The sequence below is a fragment of the Cavia porcellus genome, unplaced genomic scaffold, assembly GCF_034190915.1.
Source record: "Cavia porcellus strain 051 isolate PalLab524CR breed Dunkin Hartley unplaced genomic scaffold, mCavPor4.1 scaffold_4, whole genome shotgun sequence".
Lineage (NCBI taxonomy): Eukaryota > Metazoa > Chordata > Mammalia > Rodentia > Caviidae > Cavia > Cavia porcellus.
The window spans coordinates 80,907,217-80,933,086 of record NW_026947487.1 but is presented as its reverse complement, the minus strand read 5'-3'; the positions used below and the strand labels follow the sequence as shown (position 1 = coordinate 80,933,086).

At 34.5% G+C, this 25,870-nt stretch overlaps 1 protein-coding gene across 1 annotated transcript in view; it reads left to right on the top strand.

Moving 5' to 3' along the window:
- Stpg2 (sperm tail PG-rich repeat containing 2) overlaps positions 1–25,870 on the top strand; it is a 574,832-nt gene that overhangs the window by 120,125 nt on the left and 428,837 nt on the right. Inside the window, exons 7-9 of the mRNA XM_063246672.1 lie at positions 12,096–12,203; positions 16,983–17,142; positions 24,695–24,855. Of these exons, the coding sequence (XP_063102742.1) occupies positions 12,096–12,203; positions 16,983–17,142; positions 24,695–24,855 (429 nt within the window). The remainder of the gene's footprint in view (positions 1–12,095; positions 12,204–16,982; positions 17,143–24,694; positions 24,856–25,870) is intronic.

The window sequence follows — 25,870 nt, the reverse complement described above, 5'->3', positions numbered from 1 at the left end:
CTGTTGTAGTCAGGGGTTGTGAGGAGAACAATTAAAATCAGGACATAGAATTTATAATATTTTATGATGGTCACCCAGAGTTAACACAAAATTAGGAAGGAAATCTATCAACAACACCAAAAATAGAATATTCAGCCAAGGGCCTGAATCCTACAGCAATATCCCACGAGTCCAGATGAAAACTCAGTGCTCATGACAATGCCTCGTACAAGTCCAACTTGAGGTCTAGAGCCCACAAGAAGGACTCACACCAGTCTGTTTTATGGATATGTGCTTGGGAGGCCCAAAGGTTAGTGGTGGAAACTAGAAAATCTATGCCAGTAGGGTGAACAAGCTGTGCTGGTAGATTGAAGGTTCTATGCTGGAGCCAAGAAGTCACAATCATAACAAAGACCAAGGCTGCCTGAAGAGCACCACAGCCATCCTCAGTGACATGGAGGTCCCAAGCTCCTCCAATGACAAGCACAGTTGAGTACATGCCAGGAAGCCATCATGAGCAGTTCATCCTGGAGATTAAGCAGCACATGTCTTCCCCTCCAGAACCAGGAAGCAGTACTTTACGTAAGGACCAGAGCTTCTCCAATTAGAACCAATGGCTCAAACAGCAACACTTAGTGAAACCCACAATGCCACAGCACCTCAATGCCTTTCTTCTCCTTCTCCACGTCTCTATTTAAGCTGGCAAGTTTCCTCAGATGAAACATCTACACTCAGTGCCCTGTTGATTTAATTCAGCTGGTGTTAAGTTGACCACCAGTTTTTAATCCATAACTCTGTCTGACAACTGAAAGAGTAAGTTGAGAATTCCCTTAAGTTGAGAATTAAGGGAATAAATGGAAACAAAGTTTTTGTAAGTGAAGAGGGGAAGAGGGTGAGGGAGGGAGGGGATGGGAGCAAAGAAGTAAGATACACAAGTACTAGTTCTCTATGATGAATGTTATAATTATGCATAGCTAACACGTTACTAATAAAATAAAAAAATTAAAATTAAAAAAATAAAAAAGAAAGACACTTGGCCAAAAGGGAAAAGGCTTTGAATATTCTCTATAGAAGATACACAAATGGCCAATGAACACATGGCAAGATCTTCAACATCGTTCATTATTTGAATTTGCATTTCCCTTTTAGGATGGTGTGTTAGATAGCTTTTTGTCACAGTGAAAAATAACTGAGATAATTAACTTCAAAGCAGGAAATTTTATTATGTCTCATGGGTTAAGAGGGTTCAGTCCATGGTTCCGTAGGCCTGTTGCCTTGGGCCTGTGGTGGCAGGGCTCATCATGGCGGGGGCATACACTGTGGGAGGCCCATTTACAAGAAGCCAGCAGGGGAGTAAACAGAGAAAGAAGCCAGGGATGGGCCAGAGTCCCACTGTCACCTTCAAGGATATTTCCCAGTGCTTTTGCTTTCTGTGCTAGACCCTGTCTCCTGAAGGTTCTGTCATCTTCTACACTGCCAGAGGTTGCTGACCAAGTCCTTAACGCATGGATCTGTGGTGCATACATAAGATCAAATCTGTGGTAGGTTGTCTCTATTAAAAAAAGGAAAAAAGAAAATAACAAGCATTGGAATGAATGTGGAGAAGCTGGCACCCTATTTCAATTTATGTTGTTGGTACAATTTAAAATGGTATATCCTCAATGGAAAATAATAATTCTTTTGTTCTTGGAATACCTAAATTTCAAATTACCATGTGACCCAGGAATTCTACTCCTACATATAAATTTCTTCAGAGCCTTAGTAGATTGTTTTCTTTCTACCAAGAATGCTATTTTCACCAGTCTTCCCCTGATTTTATTTGTATGCTTCTATTATAGAAGCCCTATCCATTCTACTCATGAAAACCTTTTTGTGCTTAGATTTCACATAAATGATCTTTTCTGTCTACCATCATTATTTTCTATCTCTGCATTTTATATCTTTCATTGAACTAATTATAATTTTGTGCTTTATATGACTAGATACTTGTTATATATTTTCCTTTTAAACTGAAATGTTCAGTTCCTGAGGATAGAGCTCTCTATCTATTTAATAACCTAACGTGTCTGACATTTTTAGGTAAATTGATAAATAGCTGTAAAAATATATACCACCAAAGGAATTTTGCTCAAAATATGTCTTGGTTACTTTTCTCTCATTGCAAAGACAGAGAACTAGATATCCAAAATTAAAGAAGAAAAGGTTTATTTAGCTCATAGTTTGTAGAGGTTTTAGTCCATAGTCAGTTGGCTCCAAGGCAAGATGGCACTGTATAGAGGCAACAGTTCAGGGCAGCAGAAGATAGCAAAAATAGCAAGAACAAAAGGAAGGTGGAGAACAAGCCTTTTTTCCTCCCTTACATTGTAAGCAGGCTATCACCCCCAGTAATACACCACTTCCAATCTTTGTGCCCTCCTTTTGCATAGGGCAAGTATGTTTGCAAAGTGAGAACTCTGCTCCCCTGCTGAATCACTTAGTTGAACTTCTAAACTTCTCAAATTGACACAATATATCAACCACTACAATATAAAACAAGCAATGTTATTATATATTTGTATTTTAATGAACATTTAATAAGTTGATGAGCATTTAATATATTTTTAGAATAGTTTCATCATAGTTTTCTATAATACTACACACTTTTATAACATTCTTTGAAAGAGAAGAGTGGTTTTATTGTTGGTAGACCTTAGTTTAATTTCTGCCCCTGCTAACTTAGATTTAATTTACTTAGTCTCTGTGAATCTTATTTTCCTCATTGAAAATGTATGAATAATGTTGTCAATCTTGCTTGATTTTAAGGAATTAAAGATAAATGTATCATGTATAGCACCTGGTATATATATTTTTGCTTAGTAAATTTGGGGAATATTGGTTTTTCATCTCATTTGTAAGGAGGATCAGTGGTAGGAAAAATAAAAACATCTGAGTATTTATTGCAACAGTTCTGTAGACTTAAGAAAAATATTCAAGTTAAAATAAAATCTTTCTGTGATATCTGGATGGATACTAGTAAAAACTCCTTCATTTCCCTCCCTATTTCTCTATACCTTTTTTGTGATGTTATTGTACTGTATCTTGGATATATCTATAACAAACCTACTTGTTTAGTATTATACTGAGGAGAACAAACTAGGTGTGAAACTATAGGGTATAGAAACAAATGAAGATCTAGAGATCTGAGGATGGTGACTTGATAGGTAGCAGGGTAGAGAGCCTCTCTGAGAAAAACAACTCAGATGCTAGAATTTAACACCATGGAGAAGACCAGATGAAAGGAGAGGGATTATCATGGCCCAGGGAGAAACTGAGGAAAAAAAGAAAAAGAAAAGAAGGAAAAACGTGGATGAAAGGCTGGAACCAGACGTGCTCATTGGGACCGGTCCTGCATTGTGCTGGGAACACTTTGGAGTTGAAGGATTCATGGGTGCACCAAAGTTGTGGCTGCCAAAATTGAGAATTGGTGAATCTGGGGCCCTTGATTGGAGGATGCAGTACAGCATAGAGTGGAGCCAGTGTGGAGAGCTGCATTAATTCACGGTGAGTGCTGGAAATTGGGTCCTGCAGCAGGTGTGGCTGGCTGGAGGACATATTGGAGTTGGGCAGGACAGGCCTGAACCCAGAACCACAGTGGCATCAGTCAACCATCCCTGGGATCTGCTTGGGCTGGGTCATGCCCCTGATCGAGACCCTATAGCCAGGGATGAAACTGTCCTGAACTGTGACATCCACACAGCACAGACTAACATGCTGAAGGCACTCACCGGTTGATTGGTTCAGAGAAGAAGGGCCAGCCCACATTGTCTCTGCGCACACCTCAGATAACAGCAAACTGGAGAAGACAGCAAACCTCCAGCCAGCATGCTTTAGAAAAACTGTTAGCAATATGGAGAGGGCCTGAGACCTCCACCACACACCTGTCTGAAAGAAACCAGAAACCTGTAAGAGAATAAAATAAGAAAAAGCCTCCAGCTGCTGACCTTGGGAAAATAAGTCCAGGAGAGGTAAATACAGGAGGGATCCAGGGCAGCAATCATGCAATATTGGCCGCAGCATCAGCAGACATAAAGAAATACTTCGTGATCTCATAGACAAGTGAGGCAAGATATAAAAAGATTAATAAAAGAAATGCTAAGCCCCTCTCAAGAAGACACAGATGGAAGAATGGAGGAACCCAGAAAAGGAAGACAAACCGTTGGTAAAGAAAATAAAATCTAGAATACATCCAAAGAGATCCAAAGAGATTACTCAGAAATTGAAAACTCTATTGAAAGCTGGCAAAGTGCCCTGACAGAAACTAAAGTTAACCTTTCAAAATTTTAAGATAGACTTGCAATGTGTGACCGTGAAAGAAAAGACCTCTTAAAAATAGCAAGGAATCAGGAAGTAACAATAGAAAGGCTAGAAGATGACAAGAGGAGCTATAACATAAGAATAAAAAAGTGAGCGAAGAAACAGGAGTAAACACAAATAAATTACAAAGGCTATTCACAGAAATAATTAAGGAAAACTTCCCAAGCACAGAAAAAGAAATGATATCCAGAAAATGAGACATACAGAACTCCAGCCAACTACAACCAAAACAGATCTACACCCAGAACATATAATAATCAGGATCCCAGAAATTCACCACAAGAACAGAATATTAAAAGCTGTCAGAGAAAAGAAGCAGACTACCTATAAAGAAAAATCCATGAAAATCATGACACACTTCTCAACACAAACCATCAAATCAAGAAGAGCTTGGAGTGAAGTAGTCCAAGCCCTGAAAAAATAACCTCCAAGCCAGATTGATGTACCCTGCAAAACTCTCTCTTAAAATTAATGGAGAAACAAGATGTTCCCATGACAAAGAGGAACTGTGGGAGTTCATGACCACCAATCCAACCCTACAAAAAAAATACTGAAGGACATTCTAGAGAGCGATAGAAAAAAAATATCAGGATTCCAGCAACAGTGGCAGAGAGGCCTCAATGAATGGGGCAGAAGTGGAATGAAGGAGAAAAGTGGACAAATAACAGCAGAAAATTAGAATAGCAGGAATGAGTCAGAGAAGGCTGGCTATAATCTCTAATATAGATGGCCTTGATACACTAACAAAAAGAAACACAGGCAGAGTAGATCAGGAGATATGGTTCATTGAGATGCTCTGAATAGGAAATATACTCAACCTGAAAGAGGGTTAATAAACCAAAAGTCAAAGATAAGGAAACAATGCTCTATGTGACAGGGAATCAGAGAGAAATAGGGACAACTCGTCCAGCAACTGCAGTTAGGTTGGAAAGTCAAGACACTGTTGTGCAGTGTAGAACTACTCTGCTAGAAGGAAGGAAAGCCTTGTGGCTTTAGTTGGTAAAGCAATACAGCTCAAGATCAAGCTCAGGGGTAAAAAGGTTCAGCACCACTCAGATAGATAACGGGTTGCCCTCTAATCTAAAAACTAAAGGAGCTGGAGGGACCCAAAATATACAAAGCACCTGAGAAAGGGAAACATGAGGAATTGCCTAAAAAAGGAAGGCTGAGGACATTGTTAATAGTGTATCAGGATTTAAAAGCCACATTAGTTTTATTGCTCTGTTTAGTTTGATTTTATTCTGTTCTAGTCTGTCTATTCATCCTAGAATTGAGGGCACAGACAGCTATCCCCAAAATGACAAGTTATACCATGGTAACTATCCTTAATTTCCTATTAATTTAAACTGAAGCCCTGTGTTACTTACATTGTCTTACTATGACTGATCTTATTTGAATCTGGTTTGTTAGACCACTGTTTTGTCTTGACTGATTTTATTCGAATTTGGTATGCTTGATAGTACCAAGTCTAAGAGAAGAGGCAACTACTCTGAAGATGACAAGATGCATACTCATTCTGGTTTATTAACTGCTTTTGAAGTCCTACAATGTCTCCAAAGTTGTATTTGTATTAAAATTATTATGTAATGTTCAATTATATTATGCCTGATGATGTAGGCAATTTTATTGAAAATAACAAGAGACAGCATAGTAACTACTGTAGATCACCTAGTATTATGGGTTTACATGTCTTTTTCATTTCATGTTTTTCTAGGAATTTGTTTTGTTGTCTTGTTTTGATCTGTTTTTCCCTACAATACAGAAAGGATAGGTATACATGTAGAGATTCACGCATGTGTAGAACTTCTAAACAGTTTACGAGAACAGATTATATAATGCACGATGTAATGAACTGATACTCTGGAGATACTACGATACCCAGTGCTAATTTTGTAGCATTATGATATAAAATCTAGCAATACTATTATTCACTGTTCAGAGTGGTGAAGTCTATTAGTTTTAAAGTCACATCTACCATGTATGAACTTTGTTTTAATGACACACTGTTAAATCTGAATGAGGAGCAAGGGATCAGTGGACATTTCAGGAAACCTCCCAACAAGAAACATGAAGAAGGGCTGGGGATTTAGCTCAGCGGCATAAGCACCTGCCTGTTAAGTGCAACATCGTTAGTTCGATCCCCAGTACCAAAAAAAAAAAAAAAAAAAAAAAAAAAAAAAAGGAACATGAAGAAACACAAGTAACAATCTTAACAGCTATGAAATTAATGAGGAAATAGAGGATGGGTTTGAAATTCAGAATTACATGATATCTAGAAAGCTTGAGTATAGTGCAAAAGTGAATACAAGAAAATTTAGACAACAAAATACTTCAAAATTAAATATGCTAGTAGGAGTTAAAACTGAAAAAAAAAAAAGAGTAAGAAATCCATCTAAGTCTGGCCTCACGAAAGCCCTTGTTATGTGGAAGGAACTTTTTGAAACTCTAAAAATGATAGTCTGTCGATCTAAAAATGGTAGTTTATTGATCTGACCAGTAGATGGTGACTGTACCTGTATGAGGCTATCATGTATTTTAAGTTTTGATCCTAGGTATCTTAAAATCAACCAGGGAATCTTTTCCTGTTCAAAAGCTTTTTGTACATAATGCCTGGACCTTATTTCCACTGGCTTTAATTTGGATAAATTGGGATGAGGTATCATTATTTATAAAGGTTCTTAAGGTAACTCTTGGTACAGCGTGAGTAGTTGAGAACCATTAATTCAGCATGCACTTCTTAAAAGCAGAGCTGTGCTTTTTAAAATCAGTGTATACCAACATTTTGCACAAAATAATCTTTTTACATTATAAAATATGAAAAGTGTAATCATCATTGTTGATAGCATCATTAGAGGAATAAACATAAAAGCATTATAACTTTCCCCATTCCCCCATCCCTGCACAAAATCTAATCAAATAGTTGATTATACTTTAGCATTTAAAGAAAGAATTCTATCTTATTATGTTGTAGACACCAAAGTGTAATAAAAACTAATTTCCATAATTTAAATCTCAGTTTGATAGTAAAATACTTCCAAGTCTGCACCTTGTTTCTTAGGATGGATGTGACTAGTGAAAGATGCTGCCATAATCACCAACTTGGGGCACAGCTGTGGTTCTTGTGCATGAGACTTTTCTATGGGGCTTGTTAAAATGAGACCCCTGGATTCACCCAGATTCTGACCCACATACACTAGGTGTCACGTAGAATACAGGAGAACTATGTTTTTAATAGATTCACATCAGTGCAGGTTATCCGCTGAACATAATTTGGAAAAGCAAGATAAGCATGTTAAAATTTTCAGCCTTTGCCTGTTTAGTTTTCTTTATGTCATAAACAGACACCAGTCCTTCAGTGGTCAGTTTTCACAAGCCTACTTTGGAGCTTCTAATTGATTTATTTTTAAGCTTAACTTTTTGTAGTAAAGATCCAGTTACCTGCTTTATCTTATTTTATTGAAGCAAAGTTCAGTAATATTAAGAACTTTATTAGAAGCAGAAGAAAAGGAAAATGAAGTATTTGTGGAGGGGATCAAGGTCTCACTTTTACTTTTACACAACATAATTCCCCAAAACTATCATCACTTATTCTATCATTTACTTAATATTCACCCATGATCCTCAGTAATGATACAAAATTGTTGAAAAAGTAGGGAAGTAATCTTCATCAATGGCTGACTTTTTACCATGCCTCTCTCTATATGTAGAAGAGTACTAGATATCTTTAAAGATTAAGAAAAATATGCCATAAAAATATGTTTCAGAAAAATGCATGTCTAGTCTATATCTATATTTGATATACATAGTTCACAGATTTGTGTAGAAAGAGTTATGTAGAAATTTCTTTTCTTCTAAAATTCGCTTAGTACATTGTAAAATTTGCTTACTGTTTTCTTTCATACAATAGTAGAAATGTGTCTTTTCTACTAGCTGCCAATTAATGGCATAAATTTTCTCATTTTGGACAAGATATCATGCACATTTGCATAACTGTATAGAATCTATCGTATTTGTAAGAAGAATTCCTATCCTATTTGTAAGAAGAGGAATTCCTATATGTGTTTCTCCTAAACTAATTTTTAAAAATTATTGTTTCTGGCAAACAAGGAGTACCAACACCACCACCACATCCCTCCCCTGCCCCTGTTGTAAGTGACCAGCTTATTCGGAGAAACACAGGCTGTGATAACAGATATCAAGGTGAAATGCAATTGATGACTGTGGTGCTTTGGTGTTTCACTAACATTGCAGGTCTAGGGCCAGTGGTCTGATCTTAGGTTCAGAGGATAGTGGTACACAGTGAGACATCTAGGGGGGACCTCCTTCTGAGGGTTGCAGCTATTGCTGATTCCCTATGGTCTTGTTTTGGAAGTCCTATATTGTTTCCATTGTTTGGTTGGGTTGGGTTTTATTCTCTTTTGTTTTGTTTGATTATGTCAGATCTGATAATAGGAGCAGCTATATATCAAAGATAGCAAGATATATTATGGTAGCAATTTTGGATTTACTAATTGGCTTGTCTTGAAGTCCTTTGTTATATTCATTGTTTTGTTTTTATTCTACTCTGTTCTGTTTGATTTTCACTATATCTGAAGTTATCTGCAGGTATTTTGAAGACATCAAAAGGCAATATGGTAACTATTGTGGATTTTGTAATGCTTTGAAGTCCTGTATCTTTTATACTAGTTTGTTTTTATTGGTTTTATTCTGTTTTATCCTCTTTAAAATAAAAAGAAATACTTTTAACCCCAAAATAAATTCATAGGCTAAAAAAGGATGGACAACAATACTTCACACAACAAGAACCTGAAAACAAACAGAAATAGCTGTACTATTTTATGTAAAGTGAATTTCAAGCCAAAGCTGATCACAAGAGAGAAAGAAAGACATTACAATTGGTTTATGGAACTATTCAGCAGGAAGAGATAACAATTACAATCATATTTATACCAAGCCACAGCACACTCAACTTTGTAAAACAAATTCTAATAGACATAAGAAATTGCAATATAATTATAGTGGAAGACTTCAGTACCACACTATCAAAAAAGATAAACTAGAACACAATACAGAATAAGTTAAGAAGTATTAGAGTTGAACCCAAATCTTTGAACAAATGAACTTAATAGATGGTATATACTGAGTATTCTACTCAACAACAAAACACATATTCCTATTTGAATATGATACAGGCCAACATCATATTTAGTGGGAAAAAATCTGAAATATTTCCTGCTGAAGTCAGTAACAAGACAAGGACACCCATTGCAACTTCTGTTTCAATATAGTACATGAAACATTAGCCAGGGCAATTAGGGAAGAGAAAGAAATAAGAGGGATATGTATAGGAAAGGAAGAAGAAATTATTATTTGAAGGTGATATGATCCTCTAGCTACAGAATAAAAAAATTCTTCCAAAAGACTTTTAGATTTAATAATTTCAGCACTATAGTAGGATATAATATTAGCACAAAAATCAATAGCATCCCTATACACTAATAATGAGCTCACTGTGAAAGAAATTAGGAAAATAATACCATTCACAATAGTATAAAAATTAAATACATAGATATTAACCTGACTAAAAAGGTAAAAGACCCCTACAATGATAATTGCATTAGGAGGACATCAGATAAAGAAAAAAGTATATCCTGTTATTAAAAGAACCAACATATTAAAAATGGCCACACTTCAAAATCATACACAGATGTAATATAATCCCAATCAAAATACCAATATCACAGAGCTAGAGAAAACTATCCTAAACTTTATGTGGAGCCAGGAGAGACCCAGAACAGCAAAAGTAAGCCTTGATAACAAAGGTAAAGCAAGTGGCCTCACAACTCCAGACCTGAAGCTGTGCTGTAAAGGTACAGTGATTAAAGCAGGCTAGTGCTGGCACAGATACAGACATGTCCATCTGTGGAACTGAACAGAAGAAGCAGAAAGATATGTTCTTTAATAAATGGTCCTGGGAAAGTTGGATACCACTTGCAGAAAATTGCATCTAGAGCCATATATCTTGGCATATGCTAAACTAAAATAAAAGTGGATCAAAGATCTAAATGTTAAAATGGAAATAATATGCTACAAGATAAAATAGATACAACTCTTGAATATGTAGGCATGAGACAGAACCCTGATAAAACAGAAAATAATGAGAAGCAAAAAACAAAGCAAAAATGCACAAGTGGCCAATAAATACATAAAAAAGTTCATCATCTCTGGCTGTTAGAGAAATCTGACTTGAAATTATACTGAGATACCATCTTATCCCTGAGAAATGTTATCACCAAAAATCTAATATCAAATGCTATGAAGATGTTGGAAGAAAGAAACTCTTCTACATTGTTTTTAGAAATGTAAACTAGTATAACCACTATGGACTGTGGAGTTTCCTCAAAAAACAAACAAACAAAAAATTCCATTTGGTCCACTTACTCTGTTCTAGGTATCTTTCCAAAAGAAATAAAATGATCATATTACCTGGATACATGTATACCCATGTTTACAGTAGCACAATGTATAATAGCTAGACCTTGGAGACAGTGCTTATGTCCACTAACAGATAAATGGATTGGTAAAATGTGATATTTATGCACATTGGAGTACTAAGCTACCATAAAGAAAGATAACCTTGAGGATCTATAGACAATGGATGAAACAGAACATAACATTAAGTGCCAGATACAGAAGCTTAAATATTCAATGGTCTTATCTATGAGAAACACCATCTAAGTAAAGAGCAAAATGGAAGAGAGACAAATAAGGAGTCGGGAGAAGTTTAAATACATCACCCAATAATATATTTTATTGTTTAAAAAATATTTCAATAAGCATGCTAATTGGTTTCAATTACACTACAGTTTATTTTAGTTCTTTGAAAGGAAAGTTTTGTGTTATCATCTGTTTGTTTCTTTTTCTGTTTTATGCTTGTACTCTGAGTACCTGCTTTGAAGATAATGATACATTGTATATTAGCTATTGTTATTCTCATTATTTGATAATGAAATTTCATTTTATTTTTTCAAAATGAAACACGGTGAATGCTGCTGCTCAGTGTGACTCATTGGAAAGACTCTTTTATTTATTAGATTCATTAAACTTCTTGCTGTTCCCCAAAGTCAAAATAATTATGAGAAATAAATGTTTTGAGTAGATTCAGGACATGGAGGCAGCCATGACTGTGCACTTGAAGACAGTCACAGAAAAGGACTTCCTGAGCTGCTTCAGAAAGAGGCGAGAAGGATGTTTTGAGGGAGATTTCCTAAAGCCTACTTATTGGAAATTTAAAGATATTAGAACATTTATTACTGTGTTGCTGGGGATTAACCCAGAGCCTCAGACCTGCAAAAGCAGGGCCGGGACAATGATTACACCCCGAGCCAGACAGTAAATGTTAAAGACCTAATCTAGTCATATGCTTTTAAATGGAAAAATTATAGAAGCCATTTTTTGACATTTTAATATTTGATCATGTGAAGAGCTGGCTAATTTTTTCCTGAATGTTATCAGCAGAGGGCAGCAAAGATTCAGGTAGTATGTTCTGAGGGTCAAGGGAATCTGCTGAGGAAATTTTTTTTTTTTTTTTTTTTGTTGCTCTGAAGAAGTTTGTTCTGGCTTAAATTTTAATGAAGTAATTGGTAATAACATGTAGGAATTTGCTTTAAAACTGTAGCTTTGGTTAAGATATTTAGCCACCTCTTAAGTGCTATAGATATTTCCTTAATGAGAACATGTATTTCTTTCTTTCTGTAATCTAGGGAGTACCAGGGCCTGGAAAATATGACATTAGAAGTCAATTTCAGATGACTGAAGGTATCACACCAAATGTAACTGGTGCATCCCCTGCCTTTCTTTCTCAGTCTCAGGTAATGGTTTATAGCCATTTTTATATAGAATGTCTAATAGGCATAATGTGAGGCCAGCTGCAAATCCAGTAGTTTTAAGTTGATAATAAATAGAAAAATGATATCTAAGGAAATGGAAAATAGACACAATCTGGGCCAATAATAGGTCAAAGAATGAAGTGAATTAATATTAGAATATTAATAAAACTGATGAATATTTGAATTGGAAACAAGTATTGAACATTTCAGTTAAGCAAATTTGCATAGATGAACATTCAGTTAGAATTATAAAAAGGTCTACTTTATTTTTAATTTTAAAATATGCCTTGCCAATGAATGTGTAAAGGATTAATGAGTAATCTGTGAAGACATGCATATATTTCAGAGGAAGTTCTGTGCAACTTGGTCATACATATGTCATATCTACAAGGGCTACTGAGACCTTCTCTGCTGCTGTTGCAGTTGTAGCATCTATTCCATAGTAACTGGCTCACATTGTCCAAGGAATGTGCTAATAGAATTTGAGGATACTGAAGATGTTTCTAAGGCAAAACAATTAAAATACTGGCAAATGTTTATTATGTGGCGTCCTCCCAACCAGGGTAGTTTTGGTATTTATCCATGTACTATATTCAGATCTGATTATTTAATTTGGGAAGATTACTAACCTTCAGGTGACTACAGATTACTATTCTGGTTTTATTATATTTAAGAGACAACTCCTTGGAGACAAGTAGATATATTGTAGGTATATTTTGTAGATATAATTGGATGACTTCTTAATGGTGGTGTAGCACCTGACTGGGAAGAATCAAGAACTTAATGGTACTTAAGGTGCTACACAAGATGGATGTGTGAGGGATAGGATACAGTGTGCATATGTTATTGATTTTTTAAAATGAAGTTCTACAACCAGGAGCCTCAGTTTTTATGCTACCTGATATGTAGCTCTAACTTTATATCATTTGGCACTAATCATATTATAAATATGTTTTCAGATATGGAAAGAATGATCAGTTTTGTTTAAGGAGATGATAAAGAAGAGAATAATAGTTCTGGTGTGAAAGACATGTGGGAAGTAGACTAAAACATGATTGTATAGTATTAGTGTTATATTGAATATGAACAGATATATTAATAATTATGATAGAAAAATAATGCAATGAATAAGACTTAGGGCACAGAATTTCTGATTTACAGGGGTAATGATGGGTATTTTTCTGGGACATTTTTATCAATTCACTTAAGGAGTTGTCCATTTGCCTAAATACATTGAATTTCATCATGTCTCTGAGTACTCATTTTTGAAACATAGTATTTTCTTTGTAGCAGTAATTCTCGGGCACAAGTACACATTAGAAGCACCTGGGGAAATTTTTAGTATATTTGTATACCCAGGTGCCAAACTGGCCTTTTCCTCTTCCTCTTTGAGAGTGATTCCACTGACCTAAATTACAGCCCAGGTGTCAGTTATTTTTTGAGATCTTCAAGTGATTCTAATATCAGGGTTTGGAATTATCTCCCCCTCCCTCCAGGAATGGTCAAACCTAGAAGTTTTCTATCACTGAGCTATATGCCAGTCCTTTTTATTTTTATTTTGAGACAAAGTTTTGCTAAATTGGTCAGATTGGTCTCAATCTTATGATTCTCCTGTTTGTCTCTCAAATGCTGAGATTACAAGATGAAACACAAATCCATGATATTTGTTGTCTACAAGACAGTGAAGGGATGAGAGCAGAAGCAGCAGCATCCTGCAGCTCACTTGTACTGACTTTTAAGAGCTAATTGTTTATTTTCCAGGGGTTTTGCAAGTCAATTGCTTTTATATTGATCACGTGAAAATGATCAGTGCTATATGTATATTTATGCCATGGGAATCAGGGAATAATATAAATTGAGACACTTTTTCAGGGCACAGAATTTCATAAGAAGGAAATGGGAAGCAGTAACATTTCTTTCATCATAGTTTTACAAATACATACTTTGTCTTTTGTTAACATGCAAATATTTCATGGATTCAAAGATGAAAACAAATCAGTACCTCTGGAAAGCACTTTTAAAATATCTAAAACTGAAGGCATATGAAATAAATAAGCAGTTGTATACCAAATGAATACCATTAACCACAGTGAAGGGATTAAAAAGGAATGATTATAGGTAATTACAGAATTTGACTACAAAATTGTTTATAGTGGAACTGAGGATGCAGATAGTTGAACTAAGACTGCAAACAAATTTGGAGTTATTTTTAGTTGTTTGATTTATTGGAAGGGTATGTGTGAAGCAATCATGAAGTTATTTAGAAAATTAGAGTTTTGTGCAAAAAGTTGTAGTTGTGAGCTATGGTTTTCAGTGTCCAAGAAGCAATGTACAAATATGGGTTGGAAGACATGAGAAGGGACCCTGTGATATAGATTTGAAGTGAATATTCCATTATGAACCTATTATTTCTCATATATGTTATATATATTATATATGTATGTCCATATATATATATTTTCTCTGTGTATATCATTTTGTCTGGTAAATGAATCAAGAAATGTAGACACCCCAGTGGCAAAGAGCATTTCTGGCACACAGATCTTACACTCATTCCATTCTGTGTTATAAAGGAATAGAATTCTGACACATGGCTTATTTCAGTGTAGGTAGAAGATGAATCGGTAATATCTTGTCATGTTAGAAAGTAAGTTCTAAAAGACAGTGAAAGAAGAGAATATACTTAAGGGTATAGGAATCAACTTGAAGGTCATCCTGCCCCTGTAAAGTTTAGTAATGAATTATACATTACTAAAGCTGGCATTTGCAAGTCCATATGACAATAAATAGATAACTCAGTAGTCAGAAAGATAGATAGATAATGAAAGGAATAATTAGAGAAGGGAGTGCTAACAGGAGAATACTGAGTGCATTCTGATAAATGTAGATTAAAATCAGCAATGAAGAAGAAACCATGTGACTCCAAATATGATAGATTGACAAATCACAGCCCCACTTACTTAGCATTTTCTGCAGGAATATATAACTGGATATAATTATGAAGAACTAGAAAATAAGCCCCAAATAAAGGAGGCCCTTCTACACAAATGAGGGATATGATATTCTTCCCAAAATACCAAAGTTGAAAAATACAAAGGAAGCTGAGGAAAAGTCCTACATTAAAGGAGGCTAAATGGAGTTGCTAAGAACAATATCTGATCCTGCACGGGAGGGAAAAATGCAGTAGAGGCATTATTAGACCCATTGACAATTTGGAATATGAATACTATATGGTTTCTCTTCTATGAGAAACTCAAAAGATAAATAATATAAAGAGCAGAATAGAAAACAGATGGTAGGACAAGGGAGATAGACTCTGTGGGAAGGGAAGATGGGAGGCAAAGGGGAAGGGGAAGAAAAAGAATCACAGAAACTCTTTGTTTAATGAACCACCTGGTAAATTACTGTTCAGACTTATGCTGTATTTGGACCTCCACACAGCAATGTGAGTGCTCTTATGGCCTTATGGTGGTTCTTCTACAGTACAGTACTGCAATCTTTGGTAATTATACTGTGCAGTATAGTACTGTAGTTTTATATTCTATCATACATTACAGTACTACATGTAAGGGTTTTGCAAATAAAAGCAAAGTCAAGTTGCAGTTTCTTTTGATGCTCCTTTGTTCTAAATATTATAATGTACATGCTCTATACAATTCATCATTTGCCACCAAGTCATTCAATGACCTAGTTACAGGAACTGTAACTTGGTTGTTAAATGAGGAGTATCTGTACTATGATATGTGTTTGTACCAATTATCTGTGATGAATACTTATCATGCATAGCAAACATATAATAATAAAGATAAATAAAAAACATTACAGTGTATTTTTGTCTACTTCTTCACTGGATCCAGCCCTGTGGAACTTCTGCCTCTTCCTCCTCTCTCACATTACATACTTATTATATTATATATATCATATAAACACACACACACACACACACATATATATATAGTATTTAGAGGTAAAGAACCACTATATATGTAACTTTTGAATGCATAATTATATGTATATATAGCAAGAGAAAAAGAGAAAGACAGAAAGACAAAGAAGTGGTATGAAGACCAATAGAAAGAGACACAGGCAGAAAAAATAGGAACTTGAAAAAAAACAAGTGAGAGGATATGTTAAAAATGAATAAAGCTGGGTTAAGATTATACTGATATGCAAGATTTTTGCAAATTTAAAATTATTTTCAAATAAAAATTTAAAGCTAAAATACCACTATATTTCACATTTATATATATAGATACATAGAATATTAATATATATATAATAGATATTTAATGTTATTTATAGGTTAAACTGAATTTATAAACTACCTTAAGCTAAGATTTTATTTTTCTTAGGTAATGATATTTTTGTGCTAATTGACTCTCTGGTTAGAAACATTGTTAATATGCTGTAATTTGATTAAAGAAATTAAGTGAAATCATTTGCTACCTTACTTTACATACTATTTTAAATACAAAAATTATCCACGTAGTATAATCTAGGAAATCATGTTTAGATTATTTCCTTCAAAAATTCTGTCTGCTTTAATACGGCACATAATACATTACTATATTAGTACATTGGTGATTTTACTAAAACATATTTCATGTTTTGATGGGCATAAGATCTTAATTTATCTGTATCTTCACTCCATTAAGAAATAAATTAAACCATCGATGTTATATTACTCATAAGGCAGCTTTAACCCATAAAGTATCAAAATGTACTACTTTTTCACTGGCATCTTTTCCTGTTCTTCACCAGAGATTTGTGCCTGTGAAATCAATCACCCCAGCTCCTGGCACATATAATGAACCTCGAACTGCTTTCAAGACCTCAAAGAAAACATCAGGACTGAAAAATACCCCCTTTGGTCAAAGTGCTGCTCGATTCACACAGGACTCCAGGGCAGAGGAAATGCCAGGTTAGCAATCAATCCATTCCTACACTTTAGTTTGAAGTAACTTAATATTCTGAGGCAGAGGGATGCACCAGAGAGTATGTTTAATCACTGTAGATCAATAACTCTTTACAGTATCGTGTGTGCGCTAAACACAGTCAAATCAAAATAAGGTGCACTTTTATCAATTTTTGCTCTACCACGTCACACATCTTAATTGTAATTTTCTGTTGTTTTTGTTTATTTAGTATATTTTCTCTTGTAGAAAATTATATATAATACGTATAATGTATTTATGTATAAACAAATATATTAGCCATATAATCACTGTTAGTAATATAATTTATGACACTCAGTTTTGTTTAACCAAATCACATATTTAAGTATTCTTGATGGATATTCTAGCTTACAGACTATAAGAATATAAGAATTAAGAATATAGAAACAAAATAACTATAATGCTATCTTATAGTTCTGATTATCTATTGCCACATAACAAACAGGTTTAAGATAAAATATATTTATATTACATTTCATTATTTTGTGGTATGGCTAGAAGACAGGGCTCAAATGAGATGTCATGTACATCCTTCTGTGACTCCTCAAAGGCTGCCTCAGTCATGTCTGATTAACACATAACAAATTGTGGTTTCATAAGGCCTGGCTTGATGATCCAAAATGTCTCCTGAACAATCGAAGAATACCCGGTATTTCCTTTCCACATATTGTAGTCAGTCTGTCACTCAGGCAGCATGTATCAGAGAGAAAGACATGAAATGTCACCTCTCAGTGACAAGGGTGGGAAAGAATTTATTGCCACCTATAGTTTGCTAAATAGTTTCTGGCCACAAAAATCCTCATTCTTTCTCTATGCACCTTTCTTTTCTCAAGGATCCTAAAGTCTGATGCAATTATGGCATGATCTCAAAGTTTAGGGTCTTGTCATCTAAGTTGGGTAAAGTGCAGATAATTATCCTTGGGTGTGATTCTCATATACCTTACTGAGTGTAAATCAAGAAGCCCATCTAACCCAAAAGGAAACTCATAAACTGAAAGTCTAACAATATAAAACAATACTTCATGCAACAGGAATGCCCCCCCAAAAGTGGGGGTAGCTATTCTGTTTGCAGACAATGTGAACTTCAAACCAAGAATGATGCAAAGAGATAAAGAAAGTCACTGCATATGAGCTAGGCGAAAACTTCAAGAGGAAGAGATAACAATCTTAAATATGTATGCACCAAATTCCAGAGCACCCAGCTATACAAATAAAGTATTACCAGAAACTAAGCATCAAATAAGCAATAACACAATTATTATAGGAGACCTTAACACACTATTGACACAAAGGCACACATCAACCAGACTGAAAAACAGCAAAGAAATGACATAACTGAATTACATCTGTGAACAAATGGAGTTGATAGACATATATATAGTGTTCTATCCAACAACATCAGAATATACATTTTCTCAACATTACATGGGGACATTCTCTAAACTACATCGTATACTAGCCCACAGAACATATTTAAGAAAGTGAAAAAGAATTGAAATTATCCCATGCATGTTATCAGATCATAATGCCATGAAACTAGAAATTAATGATAAAAGAAACTGCGAAAACTCACAAACATATGAAAACTGAATAATATACTCTTGAAAAATCAGTCACAGGGCAAATTAAAGAAGAAATTAAATAATATCTACAAGCAAATGAAAATAGAAATACAACTTACCAGAATCTGTGGGATGCAATGAAAGTGGTCCTCAGAGGAAAATTCTTCCACATCAGGAAAACCAAATGAATACAAATAAACAACTTGATGCTAAACCTCAAACATCTAGAAAAAGAAGAGCAAGTCAAACCTAAAACCAACATAAGGGAGGAAATTATAAAAATCAGAGCAGAAATTAATGCAATAGAGCCTAAGAAAACAATCCAAAGAATCAATGAATCAAATAGTTGGTTCTTTGAAAGAATAAATAAAATTGATAACCCTCTAGCCCACCTTATTTAAAAAGGAAATAAAAAGCTCAAATTCATGCAATAAGGAATGATAAAGTTGAAATCACTATAGAGTCTTTGGAAATACAGAAGATCACAACCTATTTCAAAAACCTTTACTGTCATAGGTTTGATAACACAGAAGAAATGGACAGATTTCTAGAAACATATGAAGTACCAAAGCTGGGTCAAGAAGATATAACACTGCTGAATAACCCAATTTCTATAAATAAAATTGAAAATGTAATTTAGTCCTTACCTACAAAGAAGAGCCCAGGCCCTGACGGATTCTCTGTGGAATTCTACAAGAAATACAATGCAGACTTAATGCTGACAGTCCTCAAACTCTTCAATGAAATCAAATGGGAAGCAATTCTTCCTAAGTCATTCCTGGAAGCAAATGTTACTGTAACACCAAAACCTGAGAAAGATCCAACTAAAAAAGAGAACTACAGACCAATCCCCCTAATGAACACAAATGCAAAAATCCTCAATAAAATATTGGGAAACAGGATGCAGCAAATCATCAAGAAATCATCCAAGTGGGATTCCCACAACCCACTTGGGATTCATCCCAGGCATGCAGGGATGGTTCAACATACATAAATCAATAAATGTAATACATCATATCAATAAAGCCAAATGTAAGAATCACATTATCATTTCTATAGATGCAGAAAAAGCTTTTGATAAGGTCCCCAACATTCGTTCATGATAAGAACTTTAATGAAAATCGGAATAGATGGTCTTTACGTCAACATGATAAAGGCCTTCTATGAGAAACCAACATCCGGCATCATATTAAATGGCCAAAAACTGAATTCCTTTACCTTAAAAGCAGGCACAAGACAAGGATGCCCATTATCACTGCTCCTATTCAACATGGTACTGGAAATACTACCCAGAGCAATTAGGCAAGAGAGAGAAATAAAGGGTTTAAAATAGGAGAAGAGGAAGTTAAATTATCATTATTTGCTGAGGACATGATACTCTACAGAGAAGACCCCCAAAACTATAACTAGACTCATGCTTATCACCAGGTACTGAGATAAAAATCTAAATGAATCAAAGATGTAAATACTAAAACAGAAATGTTACATTTGTTGGAAGACAAAGTAGGTAAAAATCTTGAAGACATAGGGGTAGGTAGAGAATTCATGACCAGGAATCAAGTTGTGTGGGAAATGCTTCCCAGAATCAGTAACTTGGATCACGTCTTATTAAAGAGTTTATGCATGTTGAAAAAAATCTCCAGCATAGTGAAAAGAAAACCCACAAACTAGGAAAAATCTTAGTGAACCATCCCTCAGAGAAAGGGCTTCTGTCTAGAACATATAAAGAATTAAAAAAAAATCAGATCCCTGAAATTCAACAACCCAATCAGAAAATGGGCATTTGAGATGAATACACAGTTCTCAGATGAAGAAATACAAATGGCAAATAAATATATGAAAAAAATATTCATCATCATTAGTTATTAGAGAAATGCAAATTAAAACCACACTGACTCCCTCTCACTCCTCAAAGAATGGCCAGGATCAAGAAAACTACCAACTACAAATGCTGGGGAGGCTGTGGGGAAAAAGGAACTCTTCTGCATTGTTGGTGGGAGTGTAGACTTGGGCAACCATGAATGGAGATCAGTCTGGAGATTCCTCAAAAACCTAGGATTGGAAGTCCCATTTGACCCAGCTGTTCTACTTCTAGACATATTCCCAGAAAAACTGAAAACATTGTACTAGAGTGATGTATATGCACCCATGTTTATAGCAGCACAATTTGTAATAGCCAGATCTTGGAAACAACCTAAGTGTCTATCAACTGAGGAATGGATAAAAAAGTTGTGGTATTTTTATACAATGGAGTACTACTTAGCTATAAAGAATGATCACATTGAGATATTTATAAATAAATTGATACAACTTGAGACCATACTATAATCGAAATAAATGAAACCCTCATGTATAAATACTGTATAGTCTCCCTAGTGTAAGAATTGGTAAGAGTACATAAGATTTTATGGTAATCATGATTCTCCATTACATTGCTTTGAAGTGTTATAATGTTTTCATTCATTAGTTGGAATGGTTTTATTCTTTTTTGTTTCATTTTATTATGTGTGATCTATGAACAGCTATTGTGAAGAAAACAAGACATTATGGCAGTCATTGCTGATTTAATATCATCTTGCTTTGAAGTTCTACAATGCTTTTGTTCTATTTTCATTGGTTCTATCATGTTGTGTCATTTTGGATTTTAATATGTGTGATAGTATAAACAAATTTTTTATGGAAATGAGATAATATAGTAGCCATTGTTTATTCTCTGTTATTTGGTTCTGAATGTCCTGTAATGTTCTCATTCTCTTGAATGGCTTTATACTGTTTTGTTATATTTCGTATTATTGTATATGAAGGTATATTCAACTATTTCAAAGAAAGAGACATTATGGTAGCTACTGTTAATATCCTGTTGTCTTGTTGTGAAGTGCTGTGTTGCTTACATTGTTCTGTTCCGATCTGCTTTGTTCTGTCCTCTTTTGTCTTAATCTCTTTAAAATATAATTTTAAAAAAGTTAGAATTTATCATATAATTTGGTATTTTCTGTATTACCTTAAGCATTAGTTTTTCTGAAAATTCTGTTTTTGCACATACAAATCCTCTTTTCTCTAGCCTCTAATAGTATTTTGCTCAATTTACTACCAACAGTATTCTGAAAGCTGTTTTCCTAAATACTGAGGTTGCTTTGGGTTCTGACTCATTACAATTCCAAAGTTACTGCTGCAAATTTAGTTATGTTAGGGAATTACTGTACCCTGTGTACAATTATTTGCTTCTCATTTTAGTTAAAGGGAAGATTCATTCTTCCCTCTTCATTGTTGGCTCTCTGTGACAGCATCTTGGCCAATGTATATGGTAGAAGTGATATTTTTAGCTCTTCTGGGATCAATAAGCTGTGTAACCACTACTGGGGCCTTTTCAGCAACTGGCCTTGTGTCCTGAACCTCTGTGTACTGACTGGTATGTTCAAGCACTACTCCCAGATGACTCACTGACCAGATTAACTCATTTGTTTTACCATAAGTCTGAAATCTCAATTATTTGTAGACATTACTTCATTGAATAACCCAATTACTTTAAGGTAGGTTTTTACCTTCAATTTGTTGGTCAAATATGTTACCACAAAAATAAAAATTATCAATTCCTCAATAGTTATCCCTAAAGGGCAAGTTAAGAATAACCTCTGAAATCCAATCCCAAATGCTAAATACTTTAGGTATTATTAGTAAGAATGGCATCATGTAATTTTGATTCCTTTCCATTAAGCTATGAAGGCACATGGCATATTTTACCACCTACTAAACATCTTAAATTACCATCGCAATGCACCCTTATGTCTTCTAATTCTCGCTTAGCAGATACCATTAGGGGTTCGTTGAAATTTCTTTGCTTAGTGACCAGGAAATGAATATGAGAAACTTCTAAGATGAGGGAATCACAGGATCAGAAGGGTTTTCTTGGTCAAAACTCAGAAAGATAAACTCTGAGATGCATATGCCATGGGGGGAGGGAGTCCCTTGTCCTGAAGACACACTGTGCTCAAGTATATAAGCTTATCTCCAACATTATGCTGTGCCAGAGGGAGAAGGATCTTACATGCTTATCTTTTAAGTACCTTGAATGCTGGCTGAAATGATTTTTTTTTGTTTAACTTTTGATTTATCTCCTTCTTAAACATTACCAATAGAAGAAATGTTGTGAGACAGTAGGGCTACTCAGAAACATTGTGAACTATTTTCTCTCCTGTGATGACAAAAGAAATTGCACCAGAGTATAATGCAACACGGGGCTGCCTTCATTACGGTAAATTTATGTTTAGTAGTGAGCTCCCCATCTTGTGCACTCTTCTGGGGCATGCACCTGTCCACACTTCAGGCAGTACTGAATTAGTCAATTTCTATTATTTTCAGATGATAAACTGGAAGCCCTGAGAAACAAGTGAGACAAGTGAAATTTCATACCCGTTAAATTGCAGAGCTAATTTAATAGAATCTACATAAAAGGGGTATAATTAACCTGAGTGTTCAAGTGCAGTATATTGCATGATTGGATATTATGACTCACAGCAATTAAATTTTTAAATACTGAATTAGAGAGGATATGCTCAAATATTTGCCCCAAATATTGACAGCCTTGATAAAAACTTTTAAAACAGCATAGAAATATGCGTGTATTCTTTTGAGTGAAAATATATAAAACTATTTATTTAAACCACAGAAAATAATCCATGTCATAACTATGTGCCATAAGTAAAGTGCAAAAATTAAAATAACTACCATGATAGGGAGATTGGGTGATAGGTGATTTTTTTTTTGCCAAATTCATCTCGATGCTGCTACATCAACCTGTAAACATTTTTTACTTTTGAGGTTTATTTTTTCTCTACTGAGGTGTGACTTGTATACAATAAAAGTCATTCATTTTAGGTATACAATTTGATGATTTTTAGTAAATATATACATGAAGTGTCATTAATAGAAGTACATACTAAACTAAACATACTTTATTCAGGATCTCATAATTGCAATTTAGAGAGTATAGATTGTAATAGAGACCAGAAAATGTGTTCCATTAAGTAGAGGATTAGAGGGTTCTTTAAAGCGCAAGAAGAGGAAGTTTATTTATTTATTTATTTATGTTTTTTTTTTTGTTTTACACAGGGTCTCACTGTGTAGCCCAGGCTTGCCTTGAACTCACAGCTATCGTGCTGCTTCAGCCTCCCCAGTGCTAGGATTATCAGTGTGTGCCACTACACCTGGTGCAAAAGGAGGAAGCTTAAATGAGTAATTTAGGTTGCTTTTCAGGAATTATGACCGGGACTAAACTTACTAAACTTATGCTCATTGGTCTAGCACAGACCCTTTAGACCATAACATGGTTACCACTGCGGAGTTTGTTTTTAAGGTTCTCAGGATGTTCCTTCTCAGCAAGTAATTTTCTCAGCATGTCAGCAAGCTGACAGAGCACAAGACAGTGTCTGAGTCGTAGCAGGGAGTCACAGCTGTAAATTTCTTCCACACTGGCCATCACTGTTATGATCATCAATCCTAAAAAAGATCCCTCCTCTACTTTTGCAGTTAATTTCTACCTCTACTCCTAGCCTAGGCAACTGGTTCTTACTCTGAATTTATCTTTTACTAAAATGTCATATAAATGGACTCATACATTATTCAGGATTTTCTTTTACTTTGTATCATGTTTTCAAAATTTATTCATATTGAATTTATTTTTACTTTTATTGCTGAGCCATATTCTACTGTTATAGCACATTTTGTTTACCTGTTCAGGAAATGATCATTTGTGTTATCTTAATTTCTTTTCAGAAAAATGCTTGGAAATAGAATTTCTAGGTTCTGTAGTAAGAATATTTTAAACATTGTAACAATTTGAGCTTTTGAAGTGTCTATCTCATCTTGCATTACAAATATTGGAGAGCTCTTTCTAGAAACTATTCAGTTGAAAAATGAAAATCATATTCATTCTCATGTAAATATTCTTATGTTTTAGGTCCTGGGTTTTATAATATCCTAAACAATAATATAGTTGCCAGTATTAGAGATAACAGCTTGAAGCAACCAGAGAAAAGTGCATTTGGTTCTTCTGTTTCTCGAACTTTGGTCCTGGTTCAGAATAAAGCTTATACTTCTCCTGGACCTTCTGATTATCAGGTAATACATTGATACCAAAATAATGTTTGTATCTAAAATTACATGTGATAGTATAATAGTAGAGAATGATACCACACAGTTATTATGTCTACATTCCACTTGTGTAGGAGGCTAGAAGAAAGAATGGACATAGTAGAGAAATAGTAGATAATGAAAAATTCTAGATAGAACAAATGTAAGATTTGTAAAAGTGAATACTAGGGATGTATTCATTGAGGGGTAAAGGTAATCAGAATGGTGAAAGCACACAAATTCAAATAAAGAAATGAAATATTCAATATAGACACTTGAAATATTCAATACAGACTTAGAATTAACCAGGTAGCTGCTATAAAATGATACATTTTCTAATGTAGAAAGTGTTCTGTGTAATTGACATAAGGTAAACTATCAAGATCAGTAGATGAGAGTTATTGTTTCAGATTTCAGTTTAGTGGATGTAATAAACTAGATTTTGATTTAGTACAGCTTCAATGTGCAGTATAATTTTAAATTGAGACTAATAGCTGTAGCAATGAAAACAAAAGAAAACAAACTAGAGTACAATATGCTTAACAAGTTAAAAGGGGACTAATTATGTAAATATTTGAAATCTGATCCCCTGAATTACTGATACCTGAACCATTTTGTATTATTATACATAAAAGTCATTTTTATGGGATTAAATTTATATTTTTAGACATTAAAATTTCAGGTTTCTAATTTTTATTGAAGCTTATTTTTCAGAGTTTTTTTCTATGTAATATCCCCCCACAAAGTTTGTTTCTGTATAAACATCTTTATCTTAGTTACTTTTCTCTTGTTGGTGAGATAAAACACACAATACCCAAAGTAAAGGGGTGGAGGATGTCTGTTTATCTCACAGTTTTAGTCCAAAAATCAGCTTGCTCCAAGGCAGGGTGGCACTTGACAGTGACAGAAAACAGCAAAAGTAAAATGGAGAGAAGGGAGGCCATCCTCTTTCTGTCCCTTATGTTGTATCTAGTCTACCAGGATTAGAATGGTGCCAATCCAA